Source organism: Lycium ferocissimum, chromosome 1 (assembly GCF_029784015.1).
Source record: "Lycium ferocissimum isolate CSIRO_LF1 chromosome 1, AGI_CSIRO_Lferr_CH_V1, whole genome shotgun sequence".
Taxonomy (NCBI): Eukaryota; Viridiplantae; Streptophyta; class Magnoliopsida; order Solanales; family Solanaceae; genus Lycium; species Lycium ferocissimum.
The window spans coordinates 65,348,774-65,371,001 of record NC_081342.1 but is presented as its reverse complement, the minus strand read 5'-3'; the positions used below and the strand labels follow the sequence as shown (position 1 = coordinate 65,371,001).

The 22,228-nt window shown below is 34.3% G+C and overlaps 1 protein-coding gene and 1 non-coding gene across 2 annotated transcripts; one reads left to right on the top strand and one right to left on the bottom strand.

Moving 5' to 3' along the window:
• Positions 1-1,512: 1,512 nt before the first annotated feature.
• LOC132057523 (NAC domain-containing protein 20-like) lies at positions 1,513-6,085 on the top strand. Its single transcript, XM_059450165.1, has 3 exons — positions 1,513-2,059; positions 3,600-3,871; positions 4,998-6,085. The coding sequence occupies exons 1-3, from the start codon at positions 1,885-1,887 to the stop codon at positions 5,580-5,582; spliced, it is 1,032 nt and encodes a 343-aa protein (XP_059306148.1). The 5' UTR covers positions 1,513-1,884; the 3' UTR covers positions 5,583-6,085.
• A 1,048-nt stretch (positions 6,086-7,133) lies between these two features.
• On the bottom strand, positions 7,134-7,214 carry TRNAL-AAG (transfer RNA leucine (anticodon AAG)). The gene has a single exon. It is a non-coding gene; the product is annotated as a tRNA-Leu (tRNA).
• Between the last annotated feature and the right edge of the window lie 15,014 nt (positions 7,215-22,228).

The following is a 22,228-nucleotide window of genomic DNA, read 5'->3' as shown; positions in this document are numbered from 1 at the left end:
ACTTTAATTGCTCCTAGCTAGTATACGAAGGACCAACCCACAAGTTTCTTAATTACCGAATAGAAAATGGCAGCTTTGATTTTATAGTCCACTCTACATGTTATTTAATTTTAATTATATGATCCTTTCGAAGAGATTTGTAAAAATAACATAGGAGATCTATAAATAAAACACATAAGATCTTTAATAGAGTCGTTTTTTGATTCAAATTGTTTGTCGCCAGTACAGGAGTTCATTTTCTCATTAAAATTTTCATTATTCGATGTATATATTTGATCAACCAAAACAAGGTTAATTAGTCTTATTAAATCAAAGATGTAAATTCATTTCAGCAACAAGTTTAATTTCTTTGGTTTATACTAAATTAATATACTTCATGGGCATTAAGTGAAACAAAAATATAAAAACAAAAAGTAAAACTAAGTACAGTGGCTTCTCATAAAACTAAGTACAGTGGCTTCTCATCTCAAATGTATAGAGAAACTGATAATCAAGGGATGAACTGAAAGATATATCTTTTCAGCATTAATGTGAAATTTAGTTCTATGAATAACATGGCTCTAGAGAATCTATGCGGATCAATATTCAGATTAGCATTGCAAGTTCTAAATTAATGAAAGAGTTGATACAAAATAATACAATGGATTTTGAGTATCTTTAGTTTGAACTAGTTAGGAGAAAATTAAACGAGGTAATTGAGTTATTGAGTGTTTACAAAGTAATTGAAGATGTACGTACGGGCAAAATGACAAAGAAGATTATGTTGAAGATGATAGTATGTAAGTACACTTGTCTGAAAGATGCACTCAAAGTAAATATATCGGGATTTTAACACTATACAACAGCCCAATAAAGATCACAACAAAAGTAACTCTAATCTTTATTTTTACTGAGTTTTAGCCAGAATAAAACATAGATGTAGCACTTATTATATATTGAGTATACACCAACGGGAGATAAAAATTGTTGGCAATATATACTCTACGAAACGATTTATCATATTGTTGCCATGTACTAAAATATTTTAACCAACAACAATATGTAGTTGCTAGAAAAAGGTTACGAATTTTATACTTTCTTGTAGTGAGACCCCAAGAGATTATATATAGGTCCTTCGACATACGATGTCAAAGTGATTTTAGATCTATCTCGTTGTTTTCAATACCTCACTCACCATGATTTACATCATGAGCCGATGCATTTGGCTATTGACGGAAGACTTAACCGTATAATCTCAAGTGACCGTTTCTCATTTTATCCTCGATGAGGTTACTTGAACCTTTTTGCACATATAGCCATTGAAATCTTGTATAATTGCACATCCATTTTACTGTCCGCATCTCTATAACATTATCAATTCACATTAGTTAGATTTTTTTTAGCCAATTAGGGATGAAACAACCGTGTACCTCAAGACCCATAGTAGGTGAGAGCTTGTAATACACACGTTACCATGTCCTTCTTTCTTCCCACTTCTTTAAATTCTGAAGCAAGAAACACTTCCTCTTCCATCTCTCATCAAGAGCCCTCAAAACCTAAACTTCTAGCAAAGGTTTTAGCAAAAATATTATACAAATCCCATAATTCCATTTCCTCTAGACATGCAACCAAATTAAGAAAATTTATTATTTCTTGCAGCACAGAGCAAACAACAAACTTTATTAGCTAGTTAAGTTTTCCTCCTTTTTGGAAACTTATTTAGGTTTTGATCCATTCTGGATATACTTCTCAAATCCCTTAATTTTCATGTACCAACTTTTTCTAAAAGCTTACTCTTTTGGTTTTCGTACTAGTGTTTTATCTACATATACAAATTTTAAGTTTTAGGGTTTCCTTTTATAAACAAACAAATATAATAAGTTGAGAATAGGATTTGGAAAAGAAATGGTTGATCAAGTGAGAGAAGAAACTCATGAGCTACCACCAGGGTTCAGATTTCATCCTACAGATGAAGAGCTTATAACTTATTATCTAGTGAACAAGATAGAGGATGCTAATTTTACTGGAAGGGCTATTGCTGATGTTGATCTAAATAAATCTGAGCCATGGGATCTTCCAGGTATGTGTTGAAACTTGAAACCAAAAAATTGTATGTATTACTTTCTAGCATTTTTTTGCATTGGCAATGAAATAGGGCTAGCTACTAGCTAGTCCAGGTATTCCAGAGGTAAACTCAAAATTTGAAATTTATGAGTTTGACTCAAAATTCAACCACATCTCATCTAAATTATGGGTTTGAAATATATTATGTGTACTTATTGAATATTGATGGATCTTTTTAGCATATATACAAGGTAGGTTTACAACAAAGTTATGAGTTCAGATGAAACCATATCTTATTTACTAGATCCATCCCTACATATCCGAAAGGAATATTTAACTGACCTTGCTTCAACATAAAATTATGCTAGCATGTAGCGAGGTAAAAATAGTTGTGTATGTAGATGAATTATTGAATCTCCTTGATATAAGAAAAAAAGAAAAGGTTGGTTTATGTATAGTATATCTTTTATAACAAATTGTTGAATCTCCTTGATATAAGAAAAAGTTCTAGTGTATTGTTAAAGATTGCTCAAAATTTGCTCTATGTTGTATGTTTATCTTTATGAGAAATTTCTAGAGAAGTGATGCATATACATAAGAGAACAAGTTTTGGATCTTTCCCTCTACTTTACAGTTTTTGTTTTTATTTTCATTTTGGAAATATTATAACAAACGGGATACAAGTAATACTTTTTTTAACATATATATATATTGTACTATTTTATAACTTTTATCACATCCTCTCAGCAAACTTTATTCTTGATCTGTTGTGCAACTAATGAGAGCAGCAAATTAAAACTGAAAAATAAAATAATTATAAGGTGTTTTCTTCTTCAAATTAAAACCAAAGTTAACAGCAAATTCTTGTACCACCGCGATTGAGCTTTCTTGATAAGTTATCAACGAACTCTCACGTTTCTCGTGGAATTTATCATATGAATTGGCTAATCATTCTTTCAGTCTAGTTTGACTGTATAAAAGAATTCTTATATTATTAGGTCATTTAAAAGATATAGATATTTATACTACCTGAAATTTTCAACAGTTATCCCTTTTTCGGATAGTATGCACTTATTTTACATGGAGTGGATAAATATTTTAGTTGCCTGGATAAAACACTTAACTTTCCTTAAAAAATGTCTACATGAGTCATGAGGGGAGGAGAGAAAAACGCATGCATGGAGATTTTATCTGTCGGAGGTTCGAGAATCTATGAAACGACATCTAAGGCTGAGGTTACGAAGTAAAAGAAGTCCATTAACGAAAGAAATGGTGATCTCGTCTTGCTTGCTGGAGAGAGGAAGCTTTCAGACCATAGTTTCCAGTCAAATATCGAGCGATCATTCAGCAATAAACACTAACTAAAAGTAACCAGAAATGAATACCTACCCTTTACGAGAATCCAAAATAATAAGTGAGATTTGTAATGTAAAAAACAAACCAAGTAACATGCTATAACATGTTAAAATAATGATAATAATAACTATATAAATTATATACTCCGTATAAGTTAAATCGATCATTTTAACTCTATTGTTTACATGTGAAAATTACAGGGAAGGCAAAAATGGGAGGAAAGGAATGGTATTTTTTCAGCCTTCGTGATAGAAAGTACCCAACTGGAGTAAGAACAAATCGAGCAACAAATACTGGATACTGGAAAACTACTGGGAAAGACAAGGAGATATTCAATAGCAAAACAACAGAATTGGTTGGGATGAAAAAGACATTGGTTTTCTATAAAGGAAGAGCTCCTAGAGGAGAAAAATCCAATTGGGTGATGCATGAATATAGGGTTCGATCCAAATCTTCTTATAGAACAACCAAGGTATGACATTACATGTTCTCTTTTTAATCTTCTCTTGTATTTGTTTGAGTTTAACTTCTATGCACTGATGACAATGTAAAAAATATTTATACAATCAAGTCACTGTAATTAAATTTGTATGATAAGCATTAATTGATAACCTGGTAAAAAAGGTGACTGGTCAACTATCACAAGTTAACTATATTGGTGTAGAAAAGAAGGTATTTCAATGTATGTAACATGAATCTATTCGATTAATTCCTTATTATTCAATTACGTATACTTGTTCAAGTTAATGTACATTTCTTATCCCTCTTGAGTGTGAAACTTGAAACCTCAATTTGTTGTAGTTATTTTCTTGTGAAGCTGAATTCCCTTTGGATCAAACAATCACCTCAGTCATTTAAGTTTTTTCAAGTTAACTGTTATGTGTGGTTTTGGATGATCTATTTAAAGTGTCTTTTTAAACCCCAGATGATATTTATAATATTAATGTATAATATTTATACATTAAAAGTTCATCTTTTGTATAATGAAGATCAGAAAATTAAAAGTTTATTTGATTTTGCTACAGAGAACATAAAGAAAAACTTCCCTACATCGGGCTCTAAATTAAATGAATATTTTCTTAATTTAATTAAGAAAAACGAAGAACCCTTTCCGTATGAAGTCATGGGGTAACCGTATACATATATAATATCTTGGGTAAGAGTTAAATGTACATTCTCAATGACTTGCAGTATATATAAAGAATGTTTATATTATTAATGTGTCATAATTTATTATAGCAGGTTATCTGTCTTTATTTTTCAAAACACTAATTCACTTATTATAAGCAGTTACATGTGCATTTAACTTTTCTATGAAATGATAGTATAAAAATTAAGTTACACAATCAATATACAGAAGCTAAACTTGTTTGGTAACCAAGAAAATGAACTCGTTTGACATGCTATCATACTCGTTAGGTTGTATATATGTCTTATTTTTTCATGTTACTAATTTCACTCACAATCACTTATCTTCGTTTTCCTCGTCTTATGAATAATCTGGAATAATCTGATAGTGTAAAAATGTTTTTACATTGTCAGTGAATAGAAGTTAAATTCTTTTGCTAAACATGCTACTATATACTCCATTTTTGCAGCAAGACGAGTGGGTGGTTTGTCGAATTTTCCAGAAGAGTGCAGGATTGAAGAAGTACCCTATTAATAATCATTCAAGGGCAACACTAAATCCCTACTCTCTCAACATCACTCAAAATGCATCAATGTCCTCACATATGATGCAATTACCTCATGATCATCAAGGGTTCCAGTTTCCAATGGGAAGAGGTAATTACATGAGCCATGCAGAAATTCAAGAACTCAATAATAGGGTTATCTTTCAAAGTGGTTCATCAAATATGAACTTTCCAATACAACCCCAAATGAGTTACAATATTGGAGGTAGTAGTAGTGGTGGTGGAGGAGGAGATAGTAATTACTTCACTATTTCAGGCTTAAACTTGAATCTTGGTGGTGGCGCCGCTTCGTCTCAACCAGTTTTAAGGTCAATGCCACCACCACAAGTTATGAATCAACAAGAAGTGGCTTCTTCTATGATGGCAAATTGTGCAATTACAAGTGAGGCAGGTTATGGAGTTGAAATGAATAATGCAAATACTATGAATAATGGTGTCATGGCCATGGAGCATTGTGCTGATTTAGACAACTATTGGGCTACTTATTGATCAAGAAGGAGATGGTATACAAAAGTAACCACTTTTGTGGCCTTGTATTTCGAAGACTTTTCTTAAAATTAGATCAGTGATTTGAAGTTCAAAAGTGACTACCTGGTCTGAAGTTTGAGATTCAGAACTAATATTCATTTCACTAGTCTAGTTTTGGAAAAATGGCCAATTTCTAACTACAAGGCTGCAAAAGTGGTCACCTGATGAAACTAAGTCGGCTTTTAATTAGGATAGAAGATCCTAAAAGAGGATTAGCCAAGTAGTAATGTTAAATTATGTAGTTTGGCATTAGTGTAATATTTCTTCTACTTAGGAAACAAAATTAAGTTGTTATGTTTATTGAGGAGTGTTAATTAGTACTTTGTTGCAAAGCCAGTAGATTCTGAAAGAATGATTTTGTAGCTTAATTTATTGCATAATCTTTGTGTAATGAATTAAAAGTATAATAATTGAAATGGAAGAAAAGGGAAAGGACATGATATCATTTTGTATACACAAAATAAGTGTAGCATCATTTTCTATTTTATACACAAACTAGCAAGGGATGAGTTATCAAATGAAGGTTAACGTTTTCTTTTTCTCTTGGACATCAATTGTAATCCCATATTAGAATGTTTCACTAGTATTTCTCAAATTTATCTCCCATTATACTAAAAGTATTCACTTTAGTGAGTTACATAAAGACAGTATGTTCTAGAGCAATTTTTCCTTGTCTAGTGATGCTCCAAACGGAAAGCGATAGTGAATTTTGAATTGTTTGTGTGCATTAAAATTGGTATCATTGAAGCTTAAAGAAGCATTATGTGTTGTATGGTCTATGGATGTTCAATTTTTACAAACCAAATTAAAAAGAGAGTTTTACGATTATAAGGTATCGTAAGTGGTAAGTCCATATGATTTTATAGAACTTGTCAAGCCTATACTGATAAAAGCTTTTATGTATCTTCTTGTTTATCTTTTTACTTTCTCCTTTTAATAAGCTTTTCAGAAGTTGTAAACCTAAAGGAACCAAAAAAAAAAAAAAAAAAAAAAAAAGGGTTATAGCCTTTATCCTTTTTATAAGAGGAAAAAAAAATTTAACAAAAATTGAATGTTGAGAGTGGGATTTGGTAGTCACTTTAGTGAGTTACATAAAGACAGTATGTTCTAGAGCAATTTTTCCTTGTCTAGTGGTGCTCCAAACGGAAAGCGATAGTGAATTTTGAATTGTTTGTGCTCATTAAAATTGGCATCATTGAAGCTTAAAGAAGCATGATGTGTTGTATGGTCTATGGATGTTCAATTTTTACAAACCAAATTAAAAAGAGAGTTTTACGATTATAAGGTATCGTAAGCGGTAAGTCCATATGATTGTATAGAACTTGTCAAGCCTATACCGATAAAAGCTTTTGTGTATCTTCTTGTTTATCCTTTTACTTTGTCCTTTTAATAAGCTTTTCAGAAGTTGTAAACCTAAAGGAACCAAAAAAAAAAAAAAAAAAAAAAAAAAAAAAGGTTATAACCTTTATCCTTTATATAAGAGGAAAAAAAAAAAAATTAACAAAAATTGAATGTTGAGAGTGGGATTTGAACCCACGCCCTTTCGGACCAGAACCTTAATCTGGCGCCTTAGACCAACTCGGCCATCTCAACATGTGATGGGTTTATCAATAAATAGTACACATTGCTTATCATGAAGCGAAAGCATATTGCCAACTAGCAATCAAGCTTATTGGTGAGCAGGACATAACTATGTCTCCCACTGAAAGATATTAATAAAGATAGTGAATATTTTTGTTGAAAGTCAACAATGACACCATTACACATACTTGGAGGGAGGCAAACTAATGTGCCGTGCCGACTTTAGCCAACGAAGGACGTAAGAATAAAGATTAAAGAAGATTTGCAGCTCTGTGAATTTGGCTAAGGACATAGAGTTTCTTCTCTTGATTAATTTAAGTCATGTACGTAGTTGACGAAAGATTTGAAGGATTTGTCTAATACTTTCCATTGTAACAAACAAAGTAAAGCATTGACTTATGCACTTCGCTTGCAGAAGAACACGCTAAACAATTCTATTTTAACATTAGAGAAGCAAAGCTTAAACTTAGACATCTCGAATTGTGAAACCGTCCTTCCGACATGCAATATCCAATAAATTAGACGTCCTAAATTAATGTCGATTAAACTATGCGACGTACAACAAACCTACGTAACTGATTAATGTCAAGCAAATTTTTTGGTCTAAGAACAACCTGAAATTTTCGTTCACCCTAAGTGTAACAAAAAGTCTTGAAAGCAATGAGCATATATTAAGGAGAAAATTGGACAATACGTTGTGTGTCTTGTCAAATGTCTGGTAGGTGGGGAAATGTTTCTTCTAACTCACTAAAGTTATCATAAGACTAGTACCTGGGAACGTGCGTTGCACGTTAGTCCCTTATCATTATTTTAAAACTTCTATATATTTAAAAAGTTGAAGCATAAAATAGAAAATACTGAAATCAAGACTATTAGTTTTACCATTTACAATTTTTTCGTTCAAACAATTAAAATTCATAACAGCGACAGTGCATTTGCCGTGAGCAAGAAACATGTGAAGCTAATTAAGATAATAGCTTCTAATGGTATGAATATGTCAATGAATTCGTGCTCCAAATTAATAATTGCCTATAAATTCTTTAACAAAATTAGCAAAGACAAGGAGAAAAATATGTCTCCACAAAACCTGCAAACAAAGCACAACAAATATATATTTATCTTCACCCCAAGAGTTCAGAAATAGGATGATTTGACTGGATTTAGAAATACATCCAAAGAAGACGAAATGAAAAAAAACTTTACAATAAAATCCAACTTCCTCTTTACTCAGGCAAGCCCTCACAATTTACAGGTACTAACTTAAGTTGAAGCTTCAAGTTTTTAATCCCATAATCTCCAAAATTCAAAGAAACTAACAATTAAAAAAACGTAAAATTAGATTTAAGTTTTATCAGAATAATCCATTCACTAAAATTACAGTACCTCTAAATTTTATAATCTAAATGGACTGAACAACATAAAAGTTGATATAAAACAACACAAGAATATACAAGTGAAGATATTATCAAAAAAACAGAGCTACAGTAAATTTTTTTTTGCTCTCTCTACATAACGGCTACATCCCCCATTCTTAGGCGAGTGAATCTCACTCTCCGGCCCCATGGGGACGCCGGAGGTGCCGATTCCGGCGCGTCTCAACGTGCCTCCAACAGTAACCACTATTCCGACCACAGCTACGGCACAAATTCCCTCTAATTACAACTATGCTGAAGCAATTCAAAACCTTAAAGCTCCTATCTTGAAACAAAATCGATTAGGGAACCCAGAAATTACCGCCAAATATACCACTTATAATGGAGTACCAGCTGTGCTATTCAACAACGGGAAATATTATGGTGTAATGTCTGATGAATGTACATTTACTTTGGTTGGGAAGTTTATTCGATCAAGGCCCCAAATAGAAAAGCTACGAGCAAGATTTGTAGAGATAATCACTGTTAGAGGTAAAGTTACAATTGATGTTTATGATTATCGTACAGTCTTTCTAGATTTCTCAAATGAGTATGATTTTAAGACAGTGTGGTATAGACGTTCCATTGAAATTGATGAACAAGTTATGTGGTTAGAAAAGTGGACGCCGGAGTTCAAACCGCATGAGGATTCTCCGGTAGTTCCTGTTTGGGTTCTATTACCTGGTTTGCCCTTTCACTTACATTCATGGAATTATATAAAACAAATAGTAGCCCCGATAGGAACTCCTCTTATGATGGATCCTGCCACTGAGAATAGGACCAGGCCAAGTATGGCAAAAGTGAGAGTCGAGGTCAATCTCACCAAGACTAAAATTAACTCCATCTTCATTGGTACTGAAAATGAAAATTGCCCTCGCAAAGGATTCTATCAGAAGCTTGAATATGAGAATGCCCCCCAAGTTTTGTACTCATTGCAAAATGCTAGGGCATTCAATAATCCAATGTAGAAGGGTGGAAAAGGAAAAGGAAAGGGATAAAAAACTAGCAGCGGAAGGACAGCCCAGGCAGAATCAGTTCGAAAAAGGGGAAATACAACAACAAAATTCGAATACTGGAAAAAATCAGGAAAATAATGATGGACATGATACCATCAAAGGCGAAAATGATCCAAATACCTCAAATTTGGATAGAACTGAACATGAGGAGGATGGCTTCACCGAAGTTAACAGGAGGAAGAATAAGAAGGTTTTAAAGAATACCAACACTCGGAATGGAAACGATCATGCTAGAGGAACTGGGAAAAAGGCTGCCCGAAACAAAACAGAGAAGATGCAGGGGAATCAGAGGACTATTCAAATTAATCAACAGGCTATTTCTCAGGTCGAGGGGCAGGGGATTAAAAGCCTAAACACCAGTGGAAAACAGGCTGATCGACCAAGCGACCAAACTGCAGTCGCTGCCACTGGAAACAGCGAGCAGCCAGTCGCTGCCACTGGAAACAGCGAGCAGCGAGTCGCTGCCACTGCAAACAGCGAGCAGCGAGTCGCTGCCACTGGAAACAGCCAGCAGCCAGACGCTGCCACTGGAAACAGCCAGCAGCCAGACGCTGCCACTGGAAGCAAGCTGCCAGTCGACCAATTTGTCACTGCAAACAGCAAGCATGGTAAAGAAATAAATCCTGCTGAGATGCAAAAATCTAACGAAGAAAACAAGCAATATGAAAACAAAGGTGTAGGAGCCAAAGGCCAAAAAAAGAAGCAAAAGAAGAGAAAAAAAGAAGGTTACTGCAGCTAGATTTCTCAAGAACATGTTATGGGTAAAACAAAAACCAAGATCGGGTAATGCTCAAGAACCCTTTAAAGAATCTGACAAACCTTTAGATGGAAAGAAGCGGATAGAGGAGCAACACCAGAACAATATGGAAGTTAATCAAGGTTTAGAAGTGAATGAAACAACGGATAGCTAGGGCAGCAGTTCAAGAGGAATACAAAAGGATCATATGTCTCCTACAACGAATACCGAGTGTTTACCACTAAAAGGAGGCAGGATAGAGATTGATTTGGGGAACATTGAGTTCATTCCCCCTGTAAATAGACAAGACACTGATCTGGAAAATAATTCGGATCAGGAATATTGCTACGATACCAGTGAAGATCAAATTGACGAAATATCTTCGGATGAGGAAGTTCCTGATAGCTTCTTAGACGTTTCTGAAGAAGAAGCACAAATCCTTGACAGTTTATTTGAAGTCTTTGCTCCAACTCCAAAAGAATGCAAGGACCCTATTACACAAGAAAGAGATCAAGCAATATTACAACAAGGTTTGTCACCAAGAGGTAACAAAAACAAGAAAGGTAGGAAGAACAAAAAGGGAAACAAAAATAATTTGTCAGAAAAACCGGAACAATCTGAAAAGGTTGTCTTATCCCCCGAAGTTCCTTTATGATTAAATACATAATTTGGAATATTAGAGGGATAACTTCCAAGGGTGCTCTGGACAGACTTATTAAGCTTGTTAGACTTCACAAAATTGATTTTATAACTTTACAAGAACCTTTTCATACTAGTAACAAAATCGAGAAGTTTAGGAGAAGGATGGGGTTCGACCATGCCATCTCCAACTCTCATAGTAAAATTTGGATATTTTGGAATTCTAACTTTGTTTGTTCAGTGGTCTCCAAAACTAGACAACAAGTTACCTTGCAGATTCATTTACAGGGGAGCACGGATAATTTCTGGATAACAACTGTTTATGCCAGATCTAAAGCTAATAAAAGGAGGTATCTTTGGCAGAAGTTAAGAGACTTGAATTCCATCATTGATGGCCCATGGGCCATCGGGGGAGATTTTAACTCTATAATGGAAGCCGAAGAAAAGAAAGGGGGTGTTCCTTTTAGATTAAGTACCTATTTTGATTTTATAAATTGTATGGATGATTGTGGTATGACAGATGCTGGTTTTGTAGGTAATATTCACACTTGGTGCAATGGGAGAGGAGGTACGGAAAGAATTCATATGAGATTGGATAGGTTGCTACACAATGAAGAATGGAGTACTATGTTCCCAAACATTAATGTGGAGCATTTATCTAAGACTGGGTCTGATCATAATTTACTACTTGTCAATTGCACCAATGACAACCAACAGGTAATTAAATACTTCAAATTTCTTAATTTTTGGACTGACCAAAAAGAATTTCTTCCTTTGGTTAAAACAGTCTGGGAAACAGAAGTATATGGAAACCCTATGTGGATATTACAACAAAAGCTGAAAACTTTGGCTAGAGAGCTTAGTAAGTGGTCCAGAAACAGTATTGGTGATGTGTTTGAAAATGTCAAGAAATTTGAGAAGGAAGTTTCAGATGCAGAAACTGCATATGTAAACTCTGATGCTGATACTGATAGATTGCGGCTTAATAAAACAAAAGCTGAATACATCAAATGGTTGAAAATGGAAGATTCTATTTTAAGACAAAAAGCTAGAATCAAATGGGCAGAAGAAGGGGATTCCAATACGAAGTACTTTCACAGTACTATCAAGGCAAGGAGAAGAAGAGCCCAAATTTATAAGATTAAAGATCGAAATGATCAATGGGTCGAAGGTAACGCAAATATCTCCAAAGCTGCAATTGAGCATTTCAGTGAAATTTTCACTGGGAACTCAAGGGATATGAATTTGGACTTTATTAGAGGATGTGACAATCTGGTCAGTACTGAGGACAACTACCTTTTAACAAGATATCCCACAGCAGAAGAGATTAAAATGGCAATAGATTCTATGGACCCTAACAGTTGTGCAGGACCAGATGGATTTAATGGTCATTTTTTCCAACACTGCTGGGACATCATCAAAAGAGAGGTAATATCCTTTGTTCTGTCATTCTTTCATGGTTCTGAACTCACAAAGTTCTATACTCATTCTTGTTTGACTCTGATTCCTAAAGTTACTTTGCCTGATTGTTTCTCTAAGCTCAGACCTATTGGTCTTAGTAACTTTTCAAACAATATTCTGTCTAAAATTCTTGCTTTAAGGATTAACAGTATTTTGCCTAAGATTATATCTGAGAATCAATCTGGTTTTGTGAAATGTAGGCAAATTACCGAGAATATTCTCTTAACACAAGAGATCATTCACGGTATTAAACCCAACCCGGAGAGCTGCAATGTTGTTTTTAAATTAGATATGTCCAAAGCTTATGATAAATTGTCTTGGAATTTCCTAATTTCTGTTCTTAGAAAGATGGGTTTCGATGAATTTTTTATCAAGATTGTTTTTAGATTGATCTCTAACAACTGGTATTCTGTCATAATAAATGGTGCTAGATATGGTTTCTTTAAATCATCTAGAGGCTTAAAACAGGGAGACCCCCTATCTCCTGCTCTTTTTATTATTGTTGTTGAAACTCTGTCAAGAACCTTGAATCATCTTAATCATAATGATAAGTTCATTAATTTTTCCATGCATAAAAAAAGGCCCCAAATTAATCACCTTAGCTATGCTGATGACCTTGTCCTTTTCACTTCTGCTGATAAATTTTCTATTAAGCTCATAATGAATCCTCTAAGGTTATATCAAAATGCTTCTGGACACGAGATTAACAATGATAAGACCTTCTTTATCACCCATAGTAAGACTAACATGATTTATAACAGGAGGATAAGAAGGTGGACCGGTTACAAACAATCTTCTTTCCCCTTCACTTATTTAGGTTGTCCTATATACAGTGGTAGGAAAAGAATCTCTTATTTTTCTGATATTTCCAAAAAGGTTCTTAATAAGATTGCAGGTTGGCAAGGAAGATTCTTATCCCCGGGAGGTAAGGCCACCATTATTAAGCATGTTTTACAATCACAAGCCTTACACATATTTGCTGCTTTAATGCCACCTGTTACAACTCTCTATGAGATTGAAATGCAGTTTGCTAATTTCTTTTGGGGAGAGAAAGAAGGAAAAAATAGTTATCACTGGTCCTCTTGGGATAACATGAGTTATCCTACCAAAGAAGGGGGCCTGGGTTTCAGGACTTTACTTGACATCTGTCATACTTTTGCTGCTAAAAGATGGTGGAGATTGAGAACAGAGCCTTCTTTGTGGGCACAATTTATTAGAGCAAAGTATTGCCAGAGAAGCAATCTCAACTCTAAGATAATTGCTCCAAAAGACTCGTTTGCTTGAAAGATTTACTTCATATCGAGAGATAAAATTGAGGCCAACATCAGTTGGAACATTAACTCTGGTAATATTCTTTTTTGGTGGGATAATTGGACTCAACAAGGGTCTCTTTATCGGATGCTAAATCCTACGTCAAGCCGGTAATGTGAAAGTTAAATATTTCTTAGTGAATCAGCAATAGGAGCTGGATGATAATCCTTTTTCCTTATCAAGAGATACTTTGAATGTGATCAAAAGTATTCACATTGGTAAGGAAGATGAAAAGGACCAGGCTATTTGGAATCCGAATAGTAATGGAATTTTTACATGTTCCAGTGCTTTTGATTTACTGAGAAATAAACGAGTAACCCCTCCCATCTATAATTACATATGGATAAAAGATATTCCTTTCAAGGTTTCTTTCTTCATGTGGAAGCTTTTAAAGAAAAATCTCCCTCTGGATGCTAATCTCTCAAGATTTAACATTGACAAAGGTGCTAGTTGTTGTTGTTGCAGGACTGCATGTGTGGAAACAGGTAATCATGTTTTTGCACAAAGTGAGCTTGCAAAACAAACATGGCAAATCGTTACCGACCTACCGGGATTAGCATTACTTTGGCTCAACGAGTCAAACAATTCTTTGGCAATGGTGGAGACAAAAACCAAGAAATATTGTTCACAAATTCCTCCTATTTATCACTCCAATGATAGTATGCTGGGAAATTTGGAGAGCAAGGTGCACTAAGAAATTTGAATTCAAAAATATTACTGCTTCTAATATATGCTTCTAATCTTTATTTCAGATCAAGGTGGAAATTAGAAAGAAATTCAAATCCATAGACTACACCTGGAACTGGAGCAAAGTTTGTTTACAAGCGGAAAATTTCAAAGCAGTGATAACAAGTAAGACGATCAGGTGGAGCAAACCAATAGGCAACACTTGGAAGCTCAACACGGATGGCAGCTACATGGAAAATCAAAACAAAGCAGGAGCCGGAGGTAATGTTAGGAACAGAAATGGGGATATGGTCATGGCCTTTGCACATCCATCCCAGTTACCGCACTAACGCTATAGTGAAGCATATCATAGTAGGTATTGCTTGGTATGTCAATCATCCCTTCGAAGCCCTTGAAGTAGAATTGGATTCCAAGATGGTTGTACAAATGATTGAGGGTTCCCTTAAACCTCCTTGGAGATTACATGGCATCATAGAAAGCATTAAGTCAAAGATGGCTCATAGAAACATCTCAATTCAACATTGCTATAGAGAAGGAAAGGCCAAAGTCATAGATAGACCCTCAAACTTGTCCATATTTTTCATTTGGACCCCTCAACTGAGCAGCGTACCATCTGAACCCTCCAAGACAACGTTTACTGTGCCATATAGACACATGTCACTGTGCGTGTTGCCCACTTTTTTAAGGAGCGTGAGAAGCATTTCAAATGCTATTAATGTGGATCCCAGTTGACAAGTGTCAACAGAAAAAGGCATGAGAATATTATACTTTTTCTCGTTCTCCCCTTCATCTTCTCCAAGTCCATGATTTCTCCATTAATGGACCAAAAAAATCAATAGTCCTTTGAAATAAACACACAAAAAAAACCCTTCATCCAAACACACCTCTTTACTTATTTTAGTCAATTTGGTTAGATTCAGCAGATCTAACGATTATTATTATTAATTATCTACCGATTTTTTCTCCAAATTGGTTCCTAATGCCACGTTTTTTTTGTTTCTTTGTTTTCTATTAGTAGTTTATAATTATAATTTGGTATCTAAATGAATTACTTAACATCTTTGCCTCCACAAATTATGGAGATAAAAAATTAGTAATTCATAGTGATAATTTTTTTTTTGAGTCAAGAAATTCAGAATACTTGCAATGTAATTAGTTTCCGATGACATTTAGTCATTTAGTATGGCCATTTCGGAGAAAAACCTTAAAGCATCCACTTCTAAGATCAAATCCGTTGATTTTTACGGTTTGTTCTCATTTTATTTTTAGAAAATTTTGCGGTCGGGGTTTGAAGAAGAGGAGAGGGTGGTGGGGTTTGAAGGGGGGGGGGGGGGGGCGAAGAAGATGACTTTTTGTTTTTACTTTTTTTTTTTTTTTTTTTTTTTTGTAAAATCCTTTTATTTTATTTTTTTTAAAGTTAAAATCCACGTGGCTCTATCTTATTTGTTATTTTTGCCTGTGAATTACACGCACCATTTGTGTGTTGCTGCATATTTATTTTGTGTTTAAATGGCACAGTAAACGTTGTCTTGGAGGGTTCAGATGGTACGCTGCTCAGTTGAGGGGTCCAAGTGAAAAATATGGACAAGTTTGAGGGTCTATCTATGACTTTGAGGTGGCAGATGCCCTAGCTATACGCAACAAGAATACAAGTCCCTAGAATTTTTTTGAATGAAGGCGACTTGCCGATGGAAGCTAGAGGACCACTCAGAATGAATAAGCTCAACTTTCCTTCCTTTAGAAGGAGAGTTAAAAAGAACGCAGGTTGGTACTTTGAACCTCCGTGAGGTGACTTAGGCGATATGCATTAACTGACTTAAAGTTTCAATGCATTAGTATATCTTTTGTATAGTTTTTGAATGTAATCTTGTGTAAGGAGGTAAGGTACCATGTCCCCCTCCAATGTATTTGTATTTTGGAATCAATGGACATGGTAGGGGTCCTGCCAAACCCCCCATCACTACGATGGTGATGGATTTTGGGAAAAAAAAAAAAACAACACAAGAATGATGCATATAAAGTTACAAACATAAAAAACATATATACTTCAAAACCCCCAAACAGTAAGACAAAAAGAACATCTCTTTAATTTGTCCTAGAAGTTAGCTAACTTATGAGAGTAGACTTTTATGAATACGATTCTAAGAATGGAGAAGAAAAAGAGTCTCTAAGTTGTTATGATTTCTTTGTTTGTTTTCTCATTATATAGAGCTTAAAACGACTTTTCATATGACTTAACTTCAATAATAATCACAATAAATATGTAATTATTTGTCCTGCAATATTGCAAGAATCAACAGCCCACGTAATTCTTTATTTATTTAGACTTTTCATGTTCATATGCATTGTATATATTTGAAAAGATGGTTAGTAACTTAATAAATAAGATGTTAATATATCATTTAAGATAGGCAAGAAGTCAAGAACCAATGCTCTGATTTTTCATCTTCACACTCATTCTATACATATTCCAGTGAAACTAAAGTAATAAATTTAGGATGACATTACTTGATTATTGTTTAATATAAGATAATTTACTTTTAAGTAGTGGGTAAATTGGTCGTTCTACTTTTAAGGGGTATTTTAGTAAACTAATAATATAAAGAAAAAGGGCAGCCTGGTGCACCAAGCGCCCGCTATGCGTGGGGTCCGGAGAAGGGCCGAACCACAAGGATCTATTATATGATCATATAATATTAATTTCATAAATAAATTAAAAAGAATAATATGATTGTATAATTTTAATTTCTTAAATAAATAAAAAATAACCCTAAAAGATCAAAGCCTCTATTGTTAAGTCTATTATGATGAATTTAGAATTCAAGAAAAAGGAAAAAGAGGCAGAAACACTTTCTACGATAATTAATATTTAAAACGTTTTTGGAAGTAATAAAGGAGAGTGAATGACATTCATGCATTGCATTTTCATGATCTAGAAGCATTAAAGTGCTACCGTTTTATTTCTAATTCACCGGTTCACCTTCAATGTAATTAACAAATCATTTTGTAAATAAAATATGACTATTTAATTAAATTTACTATTTTATTAGGTATTTAATTAGATTTTCATTTAGTCTACGGGCAAAATAGTAAACTAACTTTGAAGGTGGGAGCTTCCCACTTTTAGTATTATATGATAATAATTATCAAACGATACTTAGTTGCATTTTTATAGTGAATTGAGTGAGCTTATTTGAGGTTTTTCTCATACATCAACTATGTTAGTAAACCTTTTTCATTCTGGTTATTTGTTTAGTCCAGCCCATGTTTGAATTACTCCTTCAGTGTTACCAGCAAAGTGCAGAGAAATGGATCACAAGTGGTTACTGGGGGAAAAGTTATCTCTTATTAATTTACATTTACTTTTACATGGAGGACAATACACTAGGCTTAAAGACGGAGACGTTCTCATTGCCGCCCTGCTCGACAAAACTTTGATCTCCACATATCTTTAATCATTGACATTAAATATAGTGTATGCCGCGAGTTTGAATATTACATACTTTTTGTGTACACAAAAATAGAGAATAGTATGATAATATTCTATTGTAAGCTTTATATGAAAATCCTTACTATTAAGATTTTTTTTATGTGGTCTACATCTATCAATTTCAATACCGTTGTGCAATTTATTCGTCAATCTATTCTTGCTCCCCTACAAGTGCCACTATCCGTATATTTTTTACAATCTATTCTTGCTTCCCTACAAGTGCCACTATCCGTATAATTTTTTACAGTCTTTGTGTTAAACCTTTATGATATCTTTTGTTCTCTCGGGACTCCTTGCGTGCGTTTGATGAAAAGTTGCAAATTTACATGGTCTGTCTCTAAAGTTAAAGTTTTGAAATCTTCTCATTATTTATTGTTTCGTGTATTTCTTTTTCCTTTTTTTTTTTTGGTGATGCAAAGAAGTTAGTTGATCAAGTTTCCTGCATTAAATTAGTTGGCTATAACTTGCATTCTTTTAGGCCTTCAGTTGCAAATTTTTTTCCCATTTTGACTTCAACAAATTAGTTTGGTATTAGGAATAGGCGAATGGTAAATACATTTAGATGCCTTCAATTTTTTCTAGATGCTTAATATTTATTACCTTTATGTTAAGATTATTATCATTCGGTGTCATTATTTTATAATATTCTCTTGGTTCTATTCATATGCCTAACAGTTTGTTTTTATTCTGTAGTTAACTAGGATAATTAGTGCATTTTAATATCTATGGTTATTCATTGTCTTAAATATGTTCGTATGCAGTATAGAGCTTGAAATGTATCTTGAACTTCCTATAATTAACTTGCCTTTTGTTGGAGAAATAGTGCAGACAATTGATGTTAACGAGTCTAATAAGAGGCAGGAGTACTAGAGTCTGTAAAAGCATTAGAGCAAGACTTTTGCAATTTCAGATTATTTAAACTTGCTGCATTAATTGTGAATGTGAGTGCAAATTGAAACAGGTTATTGGTGGGTCCAGTATACCCTGTGCGCTAAGTTAACTTTCTGGCCAGAGCCGCATGGCACAAAAAGGAAATATGTCAACATCGTATTATATTCTAACATTTCGTATTGTAATTTATGTTAGCCAATGTTCCTGTAATTCGCCATTGATTCATGCATGTTAGCCTAAATAGGTGATTGGATATAGTAATAAGGATGATCGCGTTGGACAAATAGAGCTTATGTGATGTGAAACTCTATGAATATGAAGAAGAAACAAAAGAACTGATTAGGTTAGACATAATTTTTTAGGAGAACTTTGCCATTGTAAATATACAAGAAGTATGTGATGTTATTATTCTAATATGTATTTTTTTAATAGTAGCTTCAATTTTTCCATAGGTATATCTTACACATTTATTTTTCTATTTTTAATGATAATTTTTATCTATTATAATAATTACTCCCTCCGTCCCAAAAAGATTCATGTTTCGGATTACGAGGGTCAAACTTACTAATGTTCGGTGTGAATTCAGACATATAATTTTTTTTTTAAAATAAAAATTACATAGTTAGAACCTACATAAAAAGTATTATAAATCACAATAGCTAACAATTGAAAGTATTTGAAAAAATTATTGTCAAACAAAATATCCTTTGACTGTCCAAATAATAACTAAGGCAATCTTTTCTCTGGATGAAGGGAGTAAATTTATAAAAAGATTTGTCCGACCGAGCGAAGCACGGGTGTATTAACTAGTTGTACTATAAATACAAGATACACACTTTGTTGGGTCATCACACCAAAATATATTCAAGTTGGTATCAAGACCCAAAACAGATACTTTTCTCTTCTTTCTTTACGATGGCATCTTCATCACCCACTCTTTCTTATACAGAAAACACAACACCCGCCACTCCTCCTTCTCTAGAAAACACCACACCCGTCACTTTGGTGCTTCCCCTCCAGCCACCCTCAATTTCCAGTATCAAAATTTTTGTACCTCTTGAACTTTTTTTTTTGCTTAAACGGAAGGATTTTATTTATATATTAAGGTTCGTCTGTAGACATACATAAAGGAACTGATCTATATGAAACAGTTCCAAAAGCATCTCTATCAAGAGTAGTAGTTAAAAAAGAAGGAGATGCTTAAAAAACATAAGGGTTATTTCTTTCCATATGAGGTCCCATAGACTTCCTTCCGTATTCTGCCAGCAGATCTGCAACCATATTAGTTTCCCGGGGGGTGTGGTGCAGCGACGGGTTCCCCAGCTGAAGTAGAAGTGACCTGCAATCAGTGAAGATATTTGAGTGTATTAAAGTGTTACCATTCATAGAGTTTAATAATACATGCGAATCAGTCTCTACCATTAATGGTAAGAGATTTTTTGATCGAGCTAATTTCAGTCCATGTAGCAATGCTAGCAATTCTGCATGAAGAGCAGATCCAACTTTTATGTTGCATGTATAACCCATGATCCATGTTCCTAGGTGATCATGGAAGACTCCTGTTGTGCCTCTATTTCCAGAAGTGGACTCAAATGATCCATCAATATTTAACTTTATGAAACCTTCAGGAGGGAGTTCCCATGAAACAGGGATTACTTGCTTTGGAGCAATGTTTGGCTTTGCTAATGCTAGATGGAGGTATTCTAATGCACGAAAGATAATATTATGGATGGTAGAGGAGAATCTAGGGGCGGGATGGTTTTCGAAGAGTTTATGATTTCTATTCTTCCAAATATTCCAAAGAATAATTGGGGTTAGTATGGCCGTTGGAACTGAGGTGTTGCCATGTACCATACTCTAATCCTTAGAGGTGCATAACTGATGTAATTCATTATAGAAATTGTGGTTTGGGATGGTTATGCTGAAGTGGTTCCAAATCGGGATAGCTTTTGGACAAGAGGAAAAAATATGATGAGTGTCATCTTGAATGTGTATGCATAATGCACACGTACTAGAGGTAATAATATTCCTAAAGAACAAGGAAGAAGCAGTAGGAAGTTTGTTATTAAGAAGAAGCCACATGAAAAAATTTACTCTATTGGTAGCGTATATTTTCGAAAACCAATTGGAATGGTTTGTAAGGTTGTTTTGGGAGTGGTCCAGATTTGAAAGATTCAGCATGTAAGCGCTTTTGGTGGTGAAAGATCCATCGGAGGTACGGTTCCAAAAATACGAATCATTCTTTGGAGAAGAGATTTGCGTGTAAGTATTACGGATGGGGTTGTAAATAGTTTGTGGGAAATTGAAAGATAATCTGAATAGGTCCCAAACATTGTTAGCAAAAATCTTGGCTACAGAGAGGTTATGTTCGGATGAGTTGAGGGGTCCATGAATAGATCGTCGTAGAGTATGGGAGGATTCGAGCCAATTTTCCGTCCAAAGATTAATATTATTGCCAAGACCCACATTCCATGATATGCCAGTAAGAATCAGACGGTTTATGATTTAATGGGGTTGAATTCTCAAACAAAGGTATTTTTTGGAAAGAACCTTAGCCCATTGCTGATCACTATTCTTTTTGAACCACCATATTAAACTTGCGAGGAAGGAAAGGTTTTTGCCAGTTGTTTAAAAATACCCAGTCCAGCCATATGCTTAGGCATAGTAACAGAGTCCCAATTAACTAAATGAATTTTCCTTTTATTTGTGGTGGAACCCCAAAGGAAGTTTCTTTGAATGTGGTCTATATGTTCTCGAGTGGTTTGGGGCAGCAAATTGCATTGCATTGCATAAGTGGGAATAGACACAAGCACAGATTTAAGAAGGGTAGTACGACCTGCCAGTGATAAGAGACGAGTTTTCCACCCTTTGAGTCTATTATTCATGCGGTCGATAATATATTGATAGTCAGAACTTTTAAGGTGATGATTAGTAATCGGAAGAACTAGGTACTTACCCACTTTAGCAGATTGTCGAATGTTTAGAATAGTCGAAAGGTCATTTCTATTGTTAAGGGAAACATTGGCAGAGAAAATAACGTTAGACTTATCAAAATTTATTTTTTGGCCAGATTGCGAAGACAGGGTATTAAAGATATGGACTATTGTCGAGACATATTAGCTAATAATATAAGGTCATCGACAAAGAGTAAATGGGAGATGGGCATGCCTATTCTACCAATTTTTACTGGTTGCCAAAGTTTTTGGTGAATTGCATGGTTAATAAGTCTGGTCAATGATTCCATAGGGCGATAAAGGGTCACCTTGTCTAATGTCCCTAGTAGGTGAAAAATAATTAGTAGGTTTACCATTAATAAGTATGGATATAGAAGAAGTTGAAACACACGACATTATGAGGGAAATGATATTGTGGGGAAGAAGAAG